This window comes from Macaca fascicularis, chromosome 1, assembly GCF_037993035.2.
Source record: "Macaca fascicularis isolate 582-1 chromosome 1, T2T-MFA8v1.1".
Classification (NCBI taxonomy): Eukaryota; Metazoa; Chordata; class Mammalia; order Primates; family Cercopithecidae; genus Macaca; species Macaca fascicularis.
Window position 1 is genome coordinate 18,384,091 of NC_088375.1, and position 20,510 is coordinate 18,404,600.

Consider the following 20,510-nt stretch of genomic DNA (forward strand, 5'->3'; position numbering starts at 1 on the left):
ATTGTCCCTGTTTGCAGATGACATGATTGTATATTTAGAAAACCCCATCGTCTCAGCCCAAAATCTCCTTAAACTGATAAGCAACTTCAGCAAAGTCTCAGGACACAAAATCAGTGTGCAGAAATCACAAGCATTCTTATACACCAATAACAGACAAACAGAGAGCCAAATCATGAGTGAACTCCCATTCACAATTGCTTCAAAGAGAATAAAATACCTAGGAATCCAACTTACAAGAGATGTGAAGGACCTCTTCAAGGAGAACTACAAACCACTGCTCAACAAAATAAAAGAGGACACAAACAAATGGAAGAACATTCCATGCTCATGGATAGGAAGAATCAATATCATGAAAATGGCCATACTGCCCAGTGTAATTTATAGATTCAATTGCCATCCCCATCAAGCTACCAATGACTTTCTTCACAGAATTGGAAAAAAAAAACTACTTTAAAGTTCATATGGAATCAAAAAAGAGCCTGCATTGCCAACACAATCCTAAGCCAAAAGAACAAAGCTGGAGGCATCACGCTACCTGACTTCAAACTATACTACAAGGCTACAGTAACCAAAACAGCATGGCATTGGTACCAAAACAGAGATATAGACCAATGGAACAGAACAGAGCCCTCAGAAATAACACCACACATCTACAACCATCTGATCTTTGACAAACCTGACAAAAACAAGAAATAGGGAAAGGATTCCCTATTTAATAAATGGTGCTGGGAAAACTGGCTAGTCATAAGCTGTAAGGATCTCTTCCTTACACCTTATGCAAAAATTAATTCAAGACGGATTAAAGACTTAAATGTTAGACCTAAAACCATAAAAACCCTAGAAGAAAACCTAAGCAATAGCATTCAGGACATAGGCATGGGCAAGGACTTCATGTCTAAAACACTGAAAGCAATGGCAACAAAAGCCAAAATTGACAAATGGGATCTAATTAAACTAAACAGCTTCTGCACAGCAAAAGAAACTACCATCAGAGTGAACAGGCAACCTACAGAATGGGAGAAAATTTTTGCAATCTATTCATCTGACAAAGGGCTAATATCCAGAATCTACAAAGAACTCAAACAAATTTACAAGAAAAAAACAAACAACCCCATCAAAAAGTAGGCAAAGGATATGAACAGACACTTCTCAAAAGAAGACATTTATGCAGCCAACAGACACATGAAAAAATGCTCATCATTACTGGCCGTCAGAGAAATGCAAATCAAAACCACAATGAGATACCATCTCACACCAGTTAGAATGGCGATCATTAAAAAGTCAGAAACCAACAGGTGCTGGAGAGGATGTGGAGAAATAGGAACACTTTTATGCTGTTGGTGGGACTGTAAACTAGTTCCACCATTGTGGAAGACAGTGTGGCAATTCTTCAAGGATCTAGAACTAGAAATACCATTTGACCCAGCCATCCCATTACTGGGTATATACCCAAAGGATTATAAATCATGCTGCTATAAAGACACATGCACACATATGTTTATTGCGGCACTATTCACAACAGCGAAGACTTGGAACCAACCCAAATGTCCAACAAGGATAGACTGGATTAAGAAAATGTGGCACATATACACCATGGAATACTATGTAGCCATAAGAAAGGATGAGTTCACGTCCTTTGTAGGGACATGGATGAAGCTGGAAACCATAATTCTCAGCAAACTAATACAAGAACAGAAAACTAAACACCGCATGTTCTCACTCATAGGTGGGAATTAACAATGAGAACACTTGGACACAGGAGGGGGAACATCACACACCGGGGCCTGTCGTGGGGTGGGGAGAGGGGGGAGGGATAGCATTAGGAGATATACCTAATGTAAATGACGAGTTATTGGGTGCAGCACACCAACATGGCACATGTATACACATGCAACAAACCTGCAAGTTTGTGCACATGTACCCTAGAACTTAAAGTGTATTAAATTAAAAAAAAAAAAAAGAAATTTACTTGTTTAAAAAAAAATCCAAATCCTGGCATTGTCCAGAAAAATGTAACAAGTTTATTTATAATTATCATAAAGTTGAATTGCTGAAACTTGTTCACTGAAACATTTTGATTTGCATTAATGCCTTATGTTTCCACATTTATATTAAAAATTCACACACAAATAAAAATGGAAAAACTGCCAAAAAAAAATCAAGGAGACATTTTATTTACATTTACTGGTTAATTATAAGGAATACAAACGAACAGCCAGAAGAAGAGACACAAAGCGTGAGGTCCACAAGGGTCCTTTTTAAGAGACAGAGTCTCTGTCATCCAGGCTGGAGTGCAGCGGTGTGAGCATAGCTCACTACAGCCTCAAACTTCTGGGCTCAAGTGATCCTCCTGCCCCAGCCTCCCAAGCAGCTAGGACTACCAGTGCATACCACCATATCCAGTTAGTTTTATTTTTTGCACAGATGGGGGTCTTGCTATGTTGCCTAGGCTGGTCTCAAACTCTTGGCCTCAAACTATCTTCCTGCCTCAGTTTTCCAGAGTACTTGGGTTATAAATGTGGGCCACTGCACCTGGCCCCCAATCTTGATGGGGAGCAGGTTTCTGCATGGGTGTCAACCCCAGCTCCTTGAGAGTGCGGCCTGAAGTCCTTGGTCCCGGAGGCTCAGCAGGAAATAGGACAGTGACTGCATAAGCTTGTGAGAACCTGTGGCCAGGCAGCAGCAGCCGTTTGGCCAGGGCTTGTCTCCTGCAGCCCTCTTGCCCAGTACCCGGGCCTGCTTGTATTCCCCCACACGCGCCCCCCATGCTCTCCCTCTTGTTGGTGAGTGTCACTCAAGCCTCTGCCTCAGAAAAGCCCTTCTGCAGCTTCCAAGTCAGACCAGCTCCTCCTCCAGGTGCAGGCCCAGTGATATCTGTCCCTCGCCCCTCGCCAGCTTGCACAGGTGAATGCTTTCTGCATCCTGAAGGCATTTCGTTTGTGTCTTTTAATCTGGCTGTGCTACTGTTGGTGTTTAACAGTCTCCCCAGCTACACTGGAAGCGACCAGAAGGCACTTTTCACTTGCTCGTGTGTTTTTCCCAGTGTCTATTAGAGGCCTTTGCACAGGGTAGGCGCCAAATGGCTGTTGGGAGCAGCTGAAGGTCACACATCCCATGAGCGGGCAGCAGGGTCAGAAGTGGCCCCCGTGTTGCCTGAGCGAGACGCTCCCCTGCCCTCTGCCCTCCGCGCCTCCGGCCTGCATGTCCCCGTGGCCTCTTAGGGGCACATCCCAGGGCTGGGTCAGGAGGTCTGGGCGGTTGGCCTTAAGCTGTCACACACCCAGGGAGATGCTGCTGTTTCTGGGAACCTTGGCCCCCACTCCTGCAAACTTCGGTAAATGTGTAACTCGACCCTGCACCGGCTCACTCTGTTCAGCAGTGAAACTGTGCATCGATCACTAAGACTTCCTGGAAGGGGTCCCAGCGTGAGTGTCCCTTCTGGCGTCTGTCTTTCTGGCCAGCCTGTGGTCTGGCCACATGATGTAACCCCCCTCCAGCCTGTGCACAGGCAGCCTGGGAACGGCTCCATCCCCACCCCTCAGATATAAATAGGGCCTCATGACGCGGCCAGGGGAAGAAGCTGCCATTGTTCTGGGTACTACAGCAGAAGGTAAGCCGGGGGCCCCCTCAGCTCCTTCTCAGCCTTGTCCCTCTCAGACGTAACTGAGCTGTGGGCCGGGAGGAAAAGGCCGGGAGGGGCACTGGTGATGGCTGAAGCATCTCTCCCCTCCCATAAGACCAGTCATCTGGACGCAGGCTTTCTCCGCTCAGTGCCCACCCAGGGGTCTCCCAGGAGGAGCTGCTCCTCCTTAGCAATAGGACCAGATGGTCAGGTCTTCCTGCTTCGGCTGAGAAGAGTTAGGGTCCTCAGGGATGGAGCAGAGTCATCATGGTCAAGAGTCCACCAGGTCCTCTTGCCATCAGGAGGAACAGCAGGGCTTGTACAGGAAGTGGGGCCACAGGGAAGGGCTGGGCCCGGTCAGTCCCCAGCTGGGATCCCCAGAGTGGTCACCCTACCCCTCCCTCGAGACAGATTCCCTGACTGTGTCATCAGGCTGGTCACCATCTCTCTGAACCTCGATTTGCTCACCTATAAAATGGGACTAGTAACGATGCCTGGGCTCCCTCTCTCAGGGGCTGTGGTGCAGCTGAAGAGAACTAATACAACATGAAAGTACTTTCTAAGCTTTGGGATAAGCTAAAAGGCAGATTCCAATTTCATTCAAGGGCAGCGTAGATTGGTGCTTAAACTTGTGGATGACAGAGTCAGAGGGCCTGGTTCTGAGTCCTAGTTCTGTCTCTTCCCAGCTGTGTGACTTTGCACAAGTCACTGGACCTCTTTGTTCCTCTGGAAAAGAGCAGGAACCAATTCATTAACTACTTCTCCAGGATGCATTAGGTCCCGGGGACTGTCCTGGGAATGTGGGCTGTATTAGGAAACATAGCAGCAGGAACCCTGCTCCGGGGCTCACATTCACGTCAGGGCAAACAGACAAAGACGCTGGACAGCACAAGTGCGTAACTACATGGTACAGGGGTTATAAGGAGGGAAAAGGGGAGCCAGATGAGAGAGTTGAGAGTGCCCGGTGTGGTGGGGAAAGCTGCAGGGTGAAATACGGCACCAAGGAAACCTCAGGGAAGGTGAGGACTATGATGAGGTCAGAGGGGTTGATATAAGAACGATGCCCTGCAAATGACAGGCACCACGGGAGCGTGAGCCGTCATCTTCACCTGTAGCATTCAGCCTGGGGGAAGTAGGGAGACATAGAAGGGGCAGGTGCTGGCAAAGAGGCAGGGGCAGGAGGGGAGAAGGCGGAGGGGCGCTCCAGGCAAGGGTGTCAGGCCCGCCACCCCAGAGCACCATTACTCCCAGGACGCGGCTGCGTGCAGACCTGGAAACAGCCTAGGGAGCAGCCACAGATCACAACTGAGAACAAACGACAGTCTCTGCCTTAAAAATGGCCCAAGGAATTGCGTCTCTGGAGATGGTACCTGCGCAGGAGCAGCACAGTGAGTGGGCTGCACCGACCAGCGCCATCCAAACCCCGAACAGGTGGCGCTTGTCAGGCAGGACTTCCCAGCAGTCGGTTCCCACAGGTTTCCCCTGACGACCTGATGTGATGTGACTGTCTAGATTAGGTGAGAACTGGTGGCTCAGGCTTCTCTGCACAGACAGGCCTGCAAGCAGCAGGGAGAGTTTTCTGTTCTGTTTTTCCATGTCGTGAGGCTCTTCCTGAGAACAGCGGATGGAGTCAACGCATGGGGAGTGGGGTGAGGCGGTAGCTGAGGTCAGAAGTCAAAGTCTCTTTGGCATTTGAATGACTGAAGCAGAACGAAACACACCAGGTACTTCAGCAGTTGCACCGTGTTGAGGGCAGGTGCTGGTTACCGGTCTGGGGGGAAGCCAGCTGCTAATGTAAGAAGAATGACTGGGTGTGCTTAGGTGAGGCAGAAAAATCTAGGCATCAAGGTGGCCTCGAGTCAGTGATGACCTGCTACAGCTCCAAGGAAGCCTGGCGTAGCCCTGGGGGGACAGAAAAGGCTAAGCAGTGACGATATTGCAGTACACCCCCTCCACAAGAAATGAGTGAGATGTGGTACAAACTGTTAGAATTGAATGAATCAATAGAATCAACGTTCATCCCGTCAATCAGGAAGAGTCAGATGAAATGAATTAGCAGGGCCAGCCCAAGAACCTTGTCTTCTGGGGTCTCGGGGTAGTCTTCATTTGCAGCAGCTGAGGCTGAAGCCCAGTGGCAAGGCCTTTGAGAGAACATGGTGCCGGACCCGTGTCTAAGGCAGGGGTTCTAAACCCTGCTTACATATCAGAGCCACCTGAGAAATTTTTTTTTTTTTAATTTTTATTTTTTTAATCTAAGGAATCCAAGTATCAGTGGGCAAACCATGCTAGGTGTGCATGCCTTTGGGGCTCTGCAGGGGATAGCACTATGGAGGGATGGTTGAGAGCTGGTTTTGGGGTTGAGACACGTGGAAAAATACTTGGGCTTTGGGTTGAGCCTGTGGTGCTCAATCCTGGCTGCATATTAGGACCACAAGGAGATGAGAAAACCATTCCCAACCCTCACCCTAGGGCCCTTGAATGAGCATCTCAGGGGTCTAGGAGGCCTCCGCAAAGACCTACTGATTGGCACGTATGTGTTTTTCTAGGAGAGAACTTACAGCCGCAGGCAGGAGCATGTCTTAGTGTGCTTGGGCTGCCATAAGTACCACAGACTGGGAGGCTTCAACAACAGAAATGTATTATCTCACAGTTCTGGAAGCTAGAAGCCCGGGAGCAAGCCATCGGCAGAGTTGGTTTCCTCTGGGGCCTCTATCCTTGCCTTGTAGATGGCTGTCTTCTCTCTCTGTCCTCACATGGTCTTCCCTCTGTGTGTGTCCATGTCCTCATCTCCCCTTCTCATAAGGACACAGGTCATATTAGATCAGGGCTCACTCTCATGGCCTCATTTTAACTTAATCATCTCTTTAAAGATTCTGTCTCCAAATAATGGTCACATTCTGAGGTCCTGGGGTTGAGGACTTCAACATATGCATTGTGGCCATTGGGGGAGTTAGGACATGATTCAGCCTATATTGGTGCATTTTGCACTTGGATCATGTAGATATTTTCCATGGAGCTTAGAATCCATTTCTTTTCTTTTTTTGTAGACATGAATGGACTTATTCTGGGCTAAATGGTGACAGAGAATATTGAGACAATGAAAAATCTGGTTAGATGGCACTTAACGATCAGTTAATAGTAATCACCTTTCACCCTTTGCAAAATGATATTTCAGGGTATGCAGAAGCGAGCACCCCAGTCCGAGATGGCTCCTGCCAGCGTGAGCCTGAGGGCCACCATCCTCTGCCTCCTGGCCTGGGCTGGCCTGGCCACAGGTGACCGGGTGTACATACACCCCTTCCACCTCGTCATCCACAATGAGAGTACCTGTGAGCAGCTGGCAAAGGCCAATGCTGGGAAGCCCAAAGATCCCACCTTCACACCTGTTCCGATACAGGCCAAGACGTCCCCTGTGGATGAAAAGGCCCTGCAGGACCAGCTAGTGCTGGTCGCCGCAAAACTCGACACCGAGGACAAGTTGAGAGCCGCGATGGTCGGGATGCTGGCCAACTTCTTGGGCTTCCGTATATATGGCATGCACAGTGAGCTATGGGGCGTGGTCCATGGGGCCACCATCCTCTCCCCAACGGCTGTCTTTGGCACCCTGGCCTCTCTCTACCTGGGAGCCTTGGACCACACAGCCGACAGGCTACAGGCAATCCTGGGCGTCCCTTGGAAGGACGAGAACTGCACCTCCCGGCTGGATGCGCACAAGGTCCTCTCTGCCCTGCAGGCTGTACAGGGCCTGCTGGTGGCCCAGGGCAGGGCTGACGGCCAGTCCCAGCTGCTGTTGTCCACAGTGGTGGGCCTCTTCACAGCCCCAGATCTGCACCTGAAGCAGCCGTTTGTGCAGGGCCTGGCTCTCTATGCCCCTGTGGTCCTCCCACGCTCTCTGGACTTCACAGACCTGGAAGTCGCTGCTGAGAAGATTGACAGGTTCATGCAGGCTGTGACAGGATGGAAGATTAGCAGCCCCCTGATGGGAGCCAGTGCGGACAGCACCCTGGTTTTCAACACCTACGTCCATTTCCAAGGTAAGGCAAACCCCTCTGCCGGCTCTGCCCTAGGACTTAGTTTCCAATGCATAGCTGAGCTCAGCAGGTCAGGCCTTGGAGATGGGCAGGGGCAGCCCTGCGGACATACCTGGTGGCCACCCTCGAGGAGTGGGGAAGTGGCTGCTCTGCTGGGTCCCTGGATGGATGTCCACCTCCCGGACCTGCTGCCCTACTATGCACGACTACACTACATCCTTTTTCTTACATCATTTAATCCCCTTATGATGTGATGCAGAGGTATTTGTGCCTTTGTTTACTGGTAAAGAAATAGAGACTCGGAGAAACAAAGTGCCTTGCTCAAGATGGCACTGCCACCAGTGGGGGTCCTGGGATTTCAGCCCACATCTCCTGGCCCCACAGCCCAGTTCTACGCTCAGAGGGTACGGGTTCTTGTCTCTGGAGATGGTCAGGAGCTGGGGTCCCTGGCCTATGCAGAAATAAGCAATTGGCTTGCTTAAATCCCTTTCATGTTAGGAGGGGCATTACTGAAAACCCGTACTACAAAGATCGTTGGTTTTTTGTTTTTTTTTTTGTTTTTTTTTTTTTTTTTAATTGAGACAGGGTCTCGCTCTGTCCCCCAGGCTGAAGTGCAGTGGTGCAATCATTGTTCACTGTATCCTTGAACTCCTGGCTGCAAGCGATCCTCCCACCTCAGCCTTCCAAAGTGTTGGGATTACAGGCATGAGCCACTGCACCCAGCCAAAGATTGCTTAAAGCATTCTTTTAACAAATACTCATTGAGGATTTGCTACTTGTAAGACTTTAAGCCTGGCATCTCAGAGGAGGCCAGAGGAGGGTTGTAGAGGCCCTGACTCCAGGCTTTTAAAGGTCAATGGGCAAACGCCTAGGATATGGAGCTGCAGGGAAACGTGCTGTACAAGGTACTCAGGGAGGGCTCGGAGCCCTCAGAGGACAGAGGTCACTGGGGAGTGGAGAGCAGGCCTCACCTGGCAGTGAGGGGAACAGGGCTGGTGAAGCCAGGAGCAAGCATGATGGGCCCAGCCTGCAGAGTTTGGGGCAAGGAATGAGGATGGGGTGTTTGGCTTGGCATGAGTGTTGAACCAGAAAATGGGCCTGTGGAGGGCAGAGCTGGAGACACTTTGAATGCCATGCCAGGTAGGTGTGGGAATGGGGACGCATTCGTTCAGAGGTCGTCCCGGAAGCCTGCCGTGTGTGGACTGGAGGCAGGGAGGGTTGTTTGAAGGTTACGCAAGAGTCCAGGCACACAGTCACGGGAACACGCGCTCAGGGAGCAGCTCGGCGAATCCATGGGTGGGGTGGGGCTGAGGGGTGTGTCTGAGAGACATTGATGAGGCTCCGTCAAGATGTGTAACCTCGTGAGGGACAGAGAGCCAGGCGGGCGGTGAAAGACAGGACGGTGGAGAAAGAGGTTCAGTGGCGCGTGGTGGTTTTCTCACCATGACAACATTCTTGAGGTTGCGGGTTCAGGGGAGGTGATAGATGGGGGATTGCTCAGCCCTGGCACTGACTGGTCACAGGGGCAGAGGCCAGCCTGAGGGTTGCCCGGCTGAGGGTGGCAGCACGCTGTGCAGGGCAGAGCGGGGACACGTGGGCTCAGCCTGCTGAACCTAGGAGGAGTGCTGGGAGGAGCGCTCACTGAGAAGGAGGGTCCTGCAGAAGGCAAAGGCAAGAAAGCCAGTGGCATCTGAAATGGGTCTCCCTTCGAAAGACAGCCCATCCACCTCACCCAGACCTCAGAGCCAGGCCATGAGGAAGAGGAGAAAGAAGAAAAAAACCAGTGACATCAGGACTCAAAGGAAGCCCGGCATCCTCCCTGGCCTCCACCACATGCTGCCCTGACCCTGCCCCACTTCCTAACCTTTGCTGGTCTCAGTTTCCATGAAAGGAGACAGCCCCTTCCTGCCCACATGGCCTGTCCAGTGAGGAGATCGGGGGCTGTCTCGGGACCTCTAGATTCCCCTTTAGCAATGATGTTCTATGTACATGACCTCAGCAGGCAGCTAGATGTGTCCCACTAGAGAGGACCTGAGGATCTGGGGCCCGATGGGCTCCAGGGCACCCTTTGCCCAGCACCTGCTGTGCTGCTGAGCATGGGACGCTGGCCCCGGCAGTTACCACAATGCCAGCTGACTTGAGCTCGAGAGATTTACCTAGCCTTCGGATGAGAATGGTGAGCTATGTGTGTGTCAGACGAACAGAGGGAAGAGGGCAGCCACTCTCATGTCAAATTCCAACATCTTTTGGGAAGCAGCTTCCTTTTTTTGGTTTAGTTTGTTGGAAGAAAAGAATTGTCCCTTTCCTCCCTCTAAACTAAAAGCCTTGCTAGCCTGGGTGGGCAGCACCGAGGTCCCTGTAGGGAATGTGCAAGGAGGATCCTGCAGTTTCCCGCTCACATGCCCTCCCGAGACTGAGTGCTCCGAGGACTGAGGACGAGGAATATGCCAGGTCTGCCACTGCCTTCTCACAAGACCCAGACCCAGGGGAGGCACAGCCATGCCCAGCTCCCACCTGCCAGTTCTGTCCTCCCAGCTTCCCTACTTCCCTGCTGGAAGCTCCAATTCAGTACAAAGGGAGACCCCACTGTTTCTGAACCATCTCTACTCAGACTCCCAAGCGTCACGTGCCCAGAGGACTGCTCTGTGACAAACTCATATACAATTTCACCCTCTTCTCCTAAAAACTACCACAAAATGGGCTTTTCAAGGTGAGTGGGAGGACAGCCGAGGGCATCCTGTGATGCACTAGTGTAAGGTCGAGGCAGAGGGCGAGCTGCCGTCATGGAGAGACCCCGGGTAACTGCTTCACACACAAGTTTGTGTCCTTCTCCCACACCGGGCTCTCCCGAGTTCTCTGTCTTCTCCATGGCCCTGTGAGCGGAGCAGGGGGTGGGGAGAACAGAGGGCTCACCCCTGCCCCCAGGGCCCAGTGTGCAAATCCATTCGTCACAGCGAGGTCTTGTGAGTCTCCTCAGTAGCAAGGGCTGCTGAAGAATGGAGCCCTCGTTCGCGGAGCCTGCGTGGCCAGCTCTGTATTCCGTGACTGTGATGGGGGAGGGTGGGGGCCACAGGACAGCCGGCAGGCTCTGCCACTGCTGCGGCTGGACATGGATTAAAAAGTGAGCATGAGCAGGGGCCTCTAGGAGCAGTGGGATACTGCAGTGGTGGCTGCGCGTCATTCTACATGCATGCAAACCCACAGAATGTAAAACACCAGGACGGAGCCCCAAAGAAAACCATCAACTTTGGGTGCTGAGGATGTGTCAATGCAGGTTCATCAACTGCAATAAATGGGCCACTCTGGTGTGAGATGTTGATCACGGGGAAGGCTGTGTGTGGGGGGACAGGAGTTATATGGGAACTTTTTGTACTTTCTGCTCGATTTTGCTGTGAACGTAGTCACTCTAAAAAATAGTATCTCTTAAAATTTTTAAAAAGTGAGTGTGTCAAATCACAGCCTGTGTGTCAGGACAGATGTAGGTTTGAGTTGACCTGGCAGGTACCAGTGGCATATGTCCCTTAAGATGACAGACGCAAACCTCCGGTTCAGTGCCTGGCATGTTACATGTCTTCAGCAGGTGGCAGTTAGGGCTGCCTCAGTGAACTCAAATGGCTGCATTTTGCAGGAAGATTTGAGCTACATTTGGGGTCCTGTGGCCAGGAGAATACAGAGTGGCCTGGGGTGGGCCAGGGAAGGAGGCTGTGGCAGGGAGAGGGGCAGGATCTGGGCCTTCGGTGTCTGCCAGCCCTCGTCCCTGCCCCTGTCCCGGCTGACTCTTCCCTCCCCGTCTCCTGTCTGGATTTCAGGGAAGATGAGGGACTTCTTCCTGCTGGCTGAGCCCCAGGAGTTCTGGGTGGACAACAGCACCTCAGTGTCTGTCCCCATGCTGTCTGGCGTGGGCACCTTCCAGCACTGGAGCGACGCCCAGGACAACTTCTCAGTGACTCAAGTGCCCTTTACTGAGAGCGCCTGCTTGCTGCTGATTCAGCCTCACTACGCCTCTGACCTGGACAAGGTGGAGGGTCTCACTTTCCAGCAAAACTCCCTCAACTGGATGAAGAAACTGTCTCCCCGGTAGGAGCCTCCTGGTCTCCCCTGGAATGTGGGAGCCGAGCTGTCCTTCTGCCCCCACTGGGGGTGGGGTGGGGAGTAGACACACATGAACTGAGCCTTGGGTGCAGAGCAGGGCAGGGCCGCAGTGGCATGGGGCTGGGCAGGCGGCCTGTGTGTCTATCCACCAGCTCTCCATCCACCCAGCACCCAGCTCTCCAGTTAGTGTCTGTCTTTCAGGTGCAGGCAAGGTAAAGCAGGGGAGGAAGAATGCTTTTTCTATGCTTATATTTGCTTGGTGGTTTTGGAGGGAAAGAATACATTGCAATCCGCCCTCTGAGAGAGGAACATTTTGGCCCCACACCTGACACACAGCACATCTGTGGCATCCAAGAGCTTCTTGGAACTGACTTGCCAGGAGGGTTTGGACTCCATGTGAGCGGGGGTGGAGCCTTCTCAGGGAGCATGCCTTGACTCCAGAACGTCCTTGCTGGCGGCTGGCGGCTGGGCGGGGACAGGTGTCGTTAGCACCTCTTTCCTGCTGCAATTCCCTTCCATAGAGCCTTGGATTCAACCTACACATCCCCCCAGATCATCAAGGCCTGGAAATCTGATCCCAGAGGCAGGCATTGAGTGACACGATGGCTTCTTGACATCAGCTCTGGATGCTTTTTATGTTTTAAAAATTATGGTGATAAAATATACATAACAAAATTTGCCATCGTAACCATTTTCGAGTGCACAGTTCAGTAGCACTAGGCACATTCACACTGTTGTGCAGCCATCACCGCCATCCATCTCCATTTACCTTCTCATCTTCCCAGACCGAAGCTCTGCCCTGCTGAAACACTAACTCTCCATTTTCCCTTCCCCTGGGTTCCTGGCAAGCACCACGATGTCCTCGAGGTTTACCCATGTTGTAGCACGTGTCAGAATTTCCTTCCTTTTGAAGGCTGAATAATATTCCCTTGCATGTGGTTACCACCTTTTGTCTATCCACTCATCCATCAATGGACACGTGGGTTGCTTTCACCTTTGAGCTGCTGTGACTAGTGCAGTGTACATTGTAAACATGGATGTACTGTCAGCTCTTATAAGTGCTTGATATATCACTGGAAATGTCCATGCGCTCTGAAGGATGCCAGAAGATGGAAGAGGCTCTTACAAAGATCAATTGAGTTGACATAGCAACGTGTCCAGCACGAGTTGACACTGTACCCTCCTGTCTCCCTCCTTTTCATGGGTGTCTTGTCATCAAGAACACTGCTGTTGCAGTAGTAAGACACAGTGCATTATTTAGAGAATAGCATTTTAAAATTACCCAAGTAACACACCTTCAGTGCAGCCAATCTAAAAACAGAATGCACCAAAGGACAACCATTCCTAGGTCCTCATCGGTAAATGTTCTATGTCCCTGTCATAGTATTTCAAATGACATGAACGTTTTTTATTGTAGGTTTTGCTGAAATTTTCCCCAAGGGGGAGGATGACCTAGTTGGGTGGGAGGGGGACAAACATCCCTGTCGTCAGGGTTGGGTACAAGGAGCATATGCCCACCTGGCCTCTGGGAGAGCCCTCTCTGTGTGGCCTGGAGCCTTCCTAACTGTGCCTCATCTCCCCAGGGCCATCCACCTGACCATGCCCCGACTGGTGCTGCGAGGATCTTATGACCTGCAGGACTTGCTTGCCCAGGCTGAGCTGCCCGCCATTCTGGGCACCGAGCTGAACCTGCAAAAATTGAGCAATGACGACCTCAGGGTGGGGAAGGTATGCGCGAGCCTGTGTCTGTGCCTGACCTGGGTTCCGAGTGTTCACAGGGTGGGGGGCATGGATGGAAGGGACACAGAGGAGGCTGTGGGTGGGGCCAGCAGGGCAAGAGGGAGAGGAGAGTAGGGCCAAAGGTGGGAGAGAAGTGGCCAGAGCATTGTGAGGCTTTCCAGGTGCACAGCAGCAAATCCCTCCCCTGCTCCGCCTCCTCCTGCTGGGGGTGTGTTCCATGGTCTCGCCTGCTCCGCCTCCTCCTGCTGGGGGTGTGTTCCATGGTCTCGCCTGCTACGCCTCCTCCTGCTGGGGGTGTGTTTCATGGTCCTGCTCCGCCTCCTCCTGCTGGGGGTGTGTTCCATGTCCTGCTCCGCCTCCTCCTGCTAGAAGTGTGTTCCATGGTCCTGCTCGGCCTTGCCTTGCCTCAGGGTCCTCCAGGGATCCTGCAGTGGAGTTGAAACCGGGATGAAGAGAGTGAGCACCCTTGGACCTGGTGCCCTGGGTCCAGCCCCTTCTTTAGGGAAATGTTGAGCGCAGACAGAATGTCCCCTGCCATGCGGCACCATGCACATCTGTGGCTACCAAGGATGCGCCTGGATGCTCTGGGCCCTGTGCTCGGTGCTGGGGAGAAAGTGGAAGTTCCTACGGGGGCCAGCGGGATGAGCTCTCTGTGCTAAGTTAGCTAAGCCCTGGCACTGGTGGGCCATGGCCAAGGGAGCCAGGAATTCTGCCCGGAACAGCCGGGCGGAACGTGAAGATGGGAGGACGTGAGGGGCGTGGTAGGGAGGAGCCGGTACGTGAGTTTGGCCACTGTGGCCGAGTAAGGGTCATCTACACAGACACACCCTTGCCTACACTGAGCAGCAGGCATACACTGTGCATCCTCCTGGCAGACTGGACAATGTCTCCCTCCAGGACAGTGCACATCACAGAGGTCCTGAGCCCTCCCCGGCCCTCTAGCCCTCAGCACCCTGGGTCACCCAGTGCGCCCTCAGAATGACCCTGATGTCTGCCGCTTTGCAGGTGCTGAACAGCATTTTTTTTGAACTCGAAGCGGATGAGAGAGAGCCCACAGAGTCTACCCGACAGCTGAACAGGCCTGAGTTCTTGGAGGTGACCCTGGACCGCCCATTCCTGTTTGCTGTGTATGATCAAAGTGCCACTGCCCTGCACTTCCTGGGCCGTGTGGCCAACCCGCTGAGCCCAGCATGAGGCCAGGGCCCCAGAACACAGCGCCTGGCAAGGCCTCTGCCCCTGGCCTTTGAGGCGAAGGCCAGCGGCAGATAGTAACTCTGGACAAACCAGCGATTTGTCACCCCCAGTCTCCCACCTTTTCTTCTAATGAGTCAACTTCGAGCTGGAAAGCAGTCGTTTCTCCTTGGTCTAAGTGGTGCTGCGTGGAGTGAGCAGTAAGAAACCTGTGGCAGCACAAATGCGCCTCCCAGGTTGCTGGGTTTATTTTAGAGAATGGGGGTGGGGAGGCAAGAACCAGTGTTTAGCGCGGGACCACCGTTCCAAAAAGAATTCCAACCGACCAGCTTGTTTGTGAAACAAAAAAGTGTTCCCTTTTCAAGTTGAGAACAAAAATTGGGTTTTAAAATTAAAGTATACATTTTTGCATTGCCTTCGGTTTGTATTTAGTGTCTTGAATGTAAGAACATGACCTCCATGTAGTGTCTACAGTAGCTTAGTTTTTTCCACAGATGCTTGTGATTTTTTTGAACAACACGTGAAAGATGCAAGCATCTGAATTTCTGTTTGAATGTGGAAACCATAGCTGGTTATTTCTCCTTTGTGTTAGTAATAAACGTCTTGCAACAATAAGCCTCCCAAAATTCTATCTTTCATTTAGCAGCCAAACAGATGTATACAATTTAGCAGATAGACTGTGCAAACCAAAGTGTTTTCCTGGACTTTGGACGGAATTTCCATTGGAAGCCTGAGCCAGTACTTAGCAGTCCTTTGAAGTTTTAGGTGATGCTTTTCTCTGGACACTTCCATTGGTAAGCAGTGGTGGCCATCTGTGTGATGGACAGGGGGTGGGAAGAGGGTGACAGGGAAGGCCCCATACCCCACATGGCACCTGGGAAAGGAACCAGGCGGACAGGACTTCTTCCATCCTGGTGACACAGGGCCAGACTGCTGCTGGTATTGTGCTCCGGGAGTGGAAGGTAGAGAAATAAATCTTCACAAATAAATATTTGCCATTTTTCCCCATCTGTTGAGTGCCTCCACCTGCTCCTCCTCGATGGGATTAGGCCCACAGTTTGGAATCTTGGGGAGAGCCAAGGAGGCGGTAGGCACCCAGCAGGCCCGTGGCCATCAGCTGATAGCAATGGTGATCCTGTCCTACCTATGTGTGTAAGGCACTCAATCTTCCTCCCTTCCATACATATTGCAATAAATAAGCAAGCCGTACAATGTGTTAGCTATTGATCAGAACGAAAGTGAAATCTGCCACGGGGATTACAAATCTTGGCTTCTCCCCTCACATTTCCGAGAGTCTTCCCCTGATTTTGAACACATCTCCCTAGCTCGATGTCAAGATGAGGGGATTCTGTCGGTGACAGCAGTGCCCTTAGTTGCTTCGTTGTAACTCCCCGTCACCAGTTTTATTCAGTTACCCTCCAGTCCCACTCTCAGCGCTTCCTGGCTTGTTCTGCCCTCAAAGTGGGTAGAACTGGCACACATGGACTCTCCAAAACAGCTGCAGGACGCCAAGTTTCTCAGGAGAACTGGAAGTACAGAGAGCAGAAGTGCCTTAAGGTCTCACTATTCAAAGTGTGGCGCTTGGACCTGCAGTGGCAGCAGCTGCCCTGGGAGCTTGTTAGAAGGCAGCTTCTCACGCCCCTCCTGGACCTACAGAGTCAGAATCTGCAATTTTACGGGAGGTCCAGGCTTGGAAGTTGCTTGTAATGACCTGAGACAGCGCAGCCAAGTGCTGGAAAAATAGAGCATTTAAGTTTGTGACTTTATTTTAAAATGCAGCTGGCAGTCGACGAACCAAATTTCTTCTACTTAGTGGCGGCTTCAGCTTCTGGAAGTCGCTAGGAGTATGAAGTTGCCAACCAGCACTGTTCTCCCGCTGTTCTCTGTGCACTTGTAAATGGGAAGCTGGGTCAGGATAGATCTCTCAGCTATTAGAAAGATACAAAATACTAACATTTTGCAGGTTACTTAACACACACACACACACACAAAATTCATTCCACAGGTCAGTTTCTCTGAAACATTTTTTCACTAAATTCTAAGTGTTCCTGGAGTTGCAAGTGCCTGTCTCCTAGACTAGGCAATTACTCAGCAACTACAATCACTGTCAATCCGAGATTTCAGCTGCGCATGAGACCATGGTCAGGGGATGCTTTGAACAGTCTCTGAGGAAATTAGTTTGAAAAATGGAAAGATTTTTTTTACGCACTTGGCAGTAAAACCTGATGGGGACAGACATCAGGCTGTTTAAGATCCTCAGAAGAAAAAATTGATAGTGTGAATATTCCTCAATTTGCTGCACAAAGGTGTACGTGTGATTATAAGGTGTTATTCCGGAAGCCCCTGGGGGTGTTATGGGATATACACTATATGGGCCACTTTACCTTCCTAAAATCTGAAAAATTCCAACTACTGAAACATGGACTGAAGGTTTTGAATCGTGTATGGTGAATTTGAATACCATTCCATGTGATTTTTTTTTCTAGCAGACTTTAGTTTTTTAGAGCAGTTTTAAGCCCACACCAAAACGGAGAGGAAGACACAGCAATTTCCCATATACCCTCTACTCCCTTCCAGTCTCCCCACCTATTGACATCCCCCACCCAGAGTGGTCCATTTCTTACAACCCACGAACCTACACTGACACATCATTATTACTCAACGTCCATAGTTTACATTAGGGTTGGCTCTTGGTGTTGTACATTCTCTGGGTTTAGACAATTTTCAGGAGTTTCACTGCCCTGAAAATCCTCTGTGTCCCTCCTATTCATCCCTCCTTCCCTCCTAACCACTGGTAACCACCGATCCTGTTCCCATCTTCTCCATAGCTTTGCCTTTCCCACCCAGGATGTCATACAGTGGAATCATTCAGTATGTGGCCGTTCCAGACTAGCTTCTTTCACTTTAGTAATATGCATTTAAGGTTCCTCCATGTCTTTTCATGATAGTTCATTTCTTTTTTATTGCTAAATAATATGCCACTGTCTGGATGTGTCACAGTTTATTTATTCACCTACTGAAGGACATCTCGGTTGTTTCCAAGTTTGGGCAATTGTGAATAAAGCTGCTATAGACACCCATGTGTGGGTTTTTGTGTGGACATGTTTACCCCACACAATTTTTAAAGTTGCACAATGATCAGAGATGTTCTGAGTGACTCTGATGGACCCATAAACATGTCAATGACTGTATCACTTCAAGAGAGTAGGGGTCTCAGGGCCCACACCCCTGAACTTGAGTAGTCTCATTCTTCTGTTAAGTTAGCTGGATCCAGGTGAGGAGTTTATAACTAAGTCCTCAAAAGCCAACACAACAGAAACAAAAATTGACAACCGGTACTAAGTAAACTAAAGAGCTTCTGCACAGCAAAAGAAACTACCAACAGAGGAAACAGATGAACTAAAGAACGGGAGAAAATATTAGTAACTATGCATCCAACAAAGGTCTAAGATCTAGAATCCACAAGGAACTTAAACAAATCAACAAAAACAACCCCATTAAAAAGTGGGCAAAGGACATGAATAGACACCTCTCAAAAGAAGACACACAAGCGGCCAACAAATATGAAAAAATGTTCAACATCACTAATGATCAGAGAGATGAAAACCAAAACCACAATGAGATACCATCTCACACCAGTCAGAATGGCTACTATTAAAAAATCGAAAGAACAGAAGATGCTGGTGAGGCTGAGGAGAAAAGGGAACACACACACACAGTTGCTGGGATTGTAAATTAGTTCAGCCCCTGTAGAAAGCAGTTTGGAGATTTCTCAAAGAACAAAGAAATAGCATTACCATTGACCCAGCAATCCCATTACTGCATATATACCCTGAGGAGAATAAACCATTCTACCAAAAAGACACATGCACTGATGTTTACCACAGCACTACTCACAATAGCAAAGACATGGAATCAATCTAGGTGTCTATCAGTGGTGGACTGGATAAAGAAAATGTACATATACACCATGGAATACTATGCAGCTATAAAAAAGAATGAAATCATGTCATTTGCAGCAACATGGATACAGCCAGAGGCCATTACCCTAAATGAATTAATGCAGGAACAGAAAACCGAACACCACGTGTTCTCACTTTTAAGGGGGAGCTAAACACTAGGTACACATTGGGCCATAAATATGGGAACAGCAGATCCTGGAGACTCTAAAAAGGGGAGGAAAAGAGAAGGTCAAGGGTTGGAAAACTATCTACTCACTACTATGTTCACTATTTGGGTGACGAGTTCCACTGAAGCCCAAATCTGAGCATCACACAATATATTCATGTAACAAACCTGCACATGTACACCCTGCAGCTAAAATTAAAAACAGGAAGTTAGGTGGAGAGAGTGTCATCCTTCGAGGCTTGTGTCTATGTTTTGTGAGGTAGCTTCAGGGCAGCCCTTTACATCAGGTAAATTTGGCTCCACTGCTGGGGCCATACCCCCACCCTCCACGTCTTTCCACTCTGGACACACTTTTCTCAGGCCCGTTTTGCTCTGGGGCTTTTTTCTACCTGCTCCTTTCTGGGGATTCCTTCCTTGGCCTTGACAACCTCTTTATACAGGCAGGCTGGTTAATACGCTCCAGATACCTCGCTCCTCTCCATTACTCTGCACCCCCAGTTCCAGCCTCTTCAGTGTTCCCAAACTCCACACTGCCTCCTCTCAGGGAGTCGGCTGGGCTCTGAATGCTCCTGTGCATCCAGAGACCCTCCATGCGAGACCCTGGGCCATCGCAGGACCCCCCACCTGCCCCTTCTCTCTGGGACCCTGCACTGCCGGCATCCAACACTGGGTGGCGCTGTTTCACACAGTGTCGATTTTCAGTTGTTTAGCATAGGAGGGTCAATCAGGTCCCAACATGCCATCAAGCTGGATTACACAAGAGATTTAAACAGTCAGAATGCCACTCTGAAGATTAATAATCCCCCCCCTTTTTTTTTTGAGATGGAATCTTGCTCTGTTGTCCAGGCTGGAGTGCAATGGTGAGATCTCTGCTCACTGCAATCTCCACCTACTGGATTCAAGCGATCCTCCTGCCTCAGCCTCCCAAGTAGCTGGGAATACAAGTGCCCGCCACCATGCCCAGCTAATTTTTGTATTTTTAGTAGAGACAGGGTTTCACCATATTGGCCAGGCTGGTCTCGGAACTCCTGACCTGAGGTAATCTGCCCACCTTGGCCTTCCAAAGTGCTGGGATTACAGGTATGAGCCACCTCGCCCGGCCAATAATATATTTTAGTTCAAGATTAGTGAGAGCTAAGGAAAAATGAGAATGCTGATTGTTCTGAAATTCAGTCTCCACACGAAAACCAGCTGAGGGTTGAGTGGAAAATGGAGAAACTTTCGCAATCAAATGAAGGTAACCCTTCCTTCACCGAACAATTCACAGATGTTCACAGCCATCCAACACGAAGCTTAGTGGCTGATCAAAAGTAGCAGGATATTTTCAGGGCAAACACTGAGACTCACAGGCAGCACCAGGACTGTGTGCACATCTCAAAAGACAAGCAGCGTTTCCCTGAGGGCGCTGAGGCTGAGGTCTTACATGGAGAGAGGATTGCCAACTGGCAAAGGCCTGCTTTTCACAAACTGCTGGAACCGACTGGATTGTCTGGCTGCTGATAGGGAGGGAAAGATCCACCAGATGTATTCAGATGCCGTGAACAGAGAAAATAACACTGCCTTCAAACGTGGACCCCTAACAGATCTTGTTTAAGAATCTAACAGTTTAGCATCTGCGTTGATCATTGCTTTTGAGTTCTGAGACATCAACATACTATGGAGATGTCCACGTCGTCAATGACGCAGCCATGCTGGCTCCAATTACT

General features: G+C 50.2%; 1 protein-coding gene across 3 annotated transcripts; it reads left to right on the forward strand.

Annotated features, from left to right (window-relative positions):
- Nucleotides 1-3,572: 3,572 nt before the first annotated feature.
- AGT (angiotensinogen) lies at nt 3,573-15,291 on the forward strand. 3 transcript variants are annotated; one of them, XM_065547576.1, is made up of 5 exons: nt 3,573-5,346; nt 6,798-7,656; nt 11,463-11,730; nt 13,329-13,473; nt 14,491-15,291. In XM_065547576.1, the coding sequence occupies exons 2-5, from the start codon at nt 6,801-6,803 to the stop codon at nt 14,677-14,679; spliced, it is 1,458 nt and encodes a 485-aa protein (XP_065403648.1). In that variant the 5' UTR covers nt 3,573-5,346; nt 6,798-6,800; the 3' UTR covers nt 14,680-15,291. The 3 variants fall into 3 exon arrangements, with proteins under 3 accessions (XP_065403648.1, XP_015299181.3, XP_045247767.2); XM_015443695.3 differs by having other exon boundaries at nt 3,573-3,610; nt 6,670-7,656; XM_045391832.2 differs by having other exon boundaries at nt 3,573-3,610.
- Nucleotides 15,292-20,510: the final 5,219 nt, after the last annotated feature.

Coding starts and splice junctions, on each gene's coding strand:
- AGT (XM_015443695.3), top strand. CDS start 6,786: ATGATATTTCAGGGTATGCAGAAGCGAGCACCCCAGTCCGAGATGGCT. Junction 7,657..11,462: donor CACCTACGTCCATTTCCAAG/GTAAGGCAAACC, acceptor TCTGGATTTCAG/GGAAGATGAGGGACTTCTTC. Junction 13,474..14,490: donor ACGACCTCAGGGTGGGGAAG/GTATGCGCGAGC, acceptor GCCGCTTTGCAG/GTGCTGAACAGCATTTTTTT.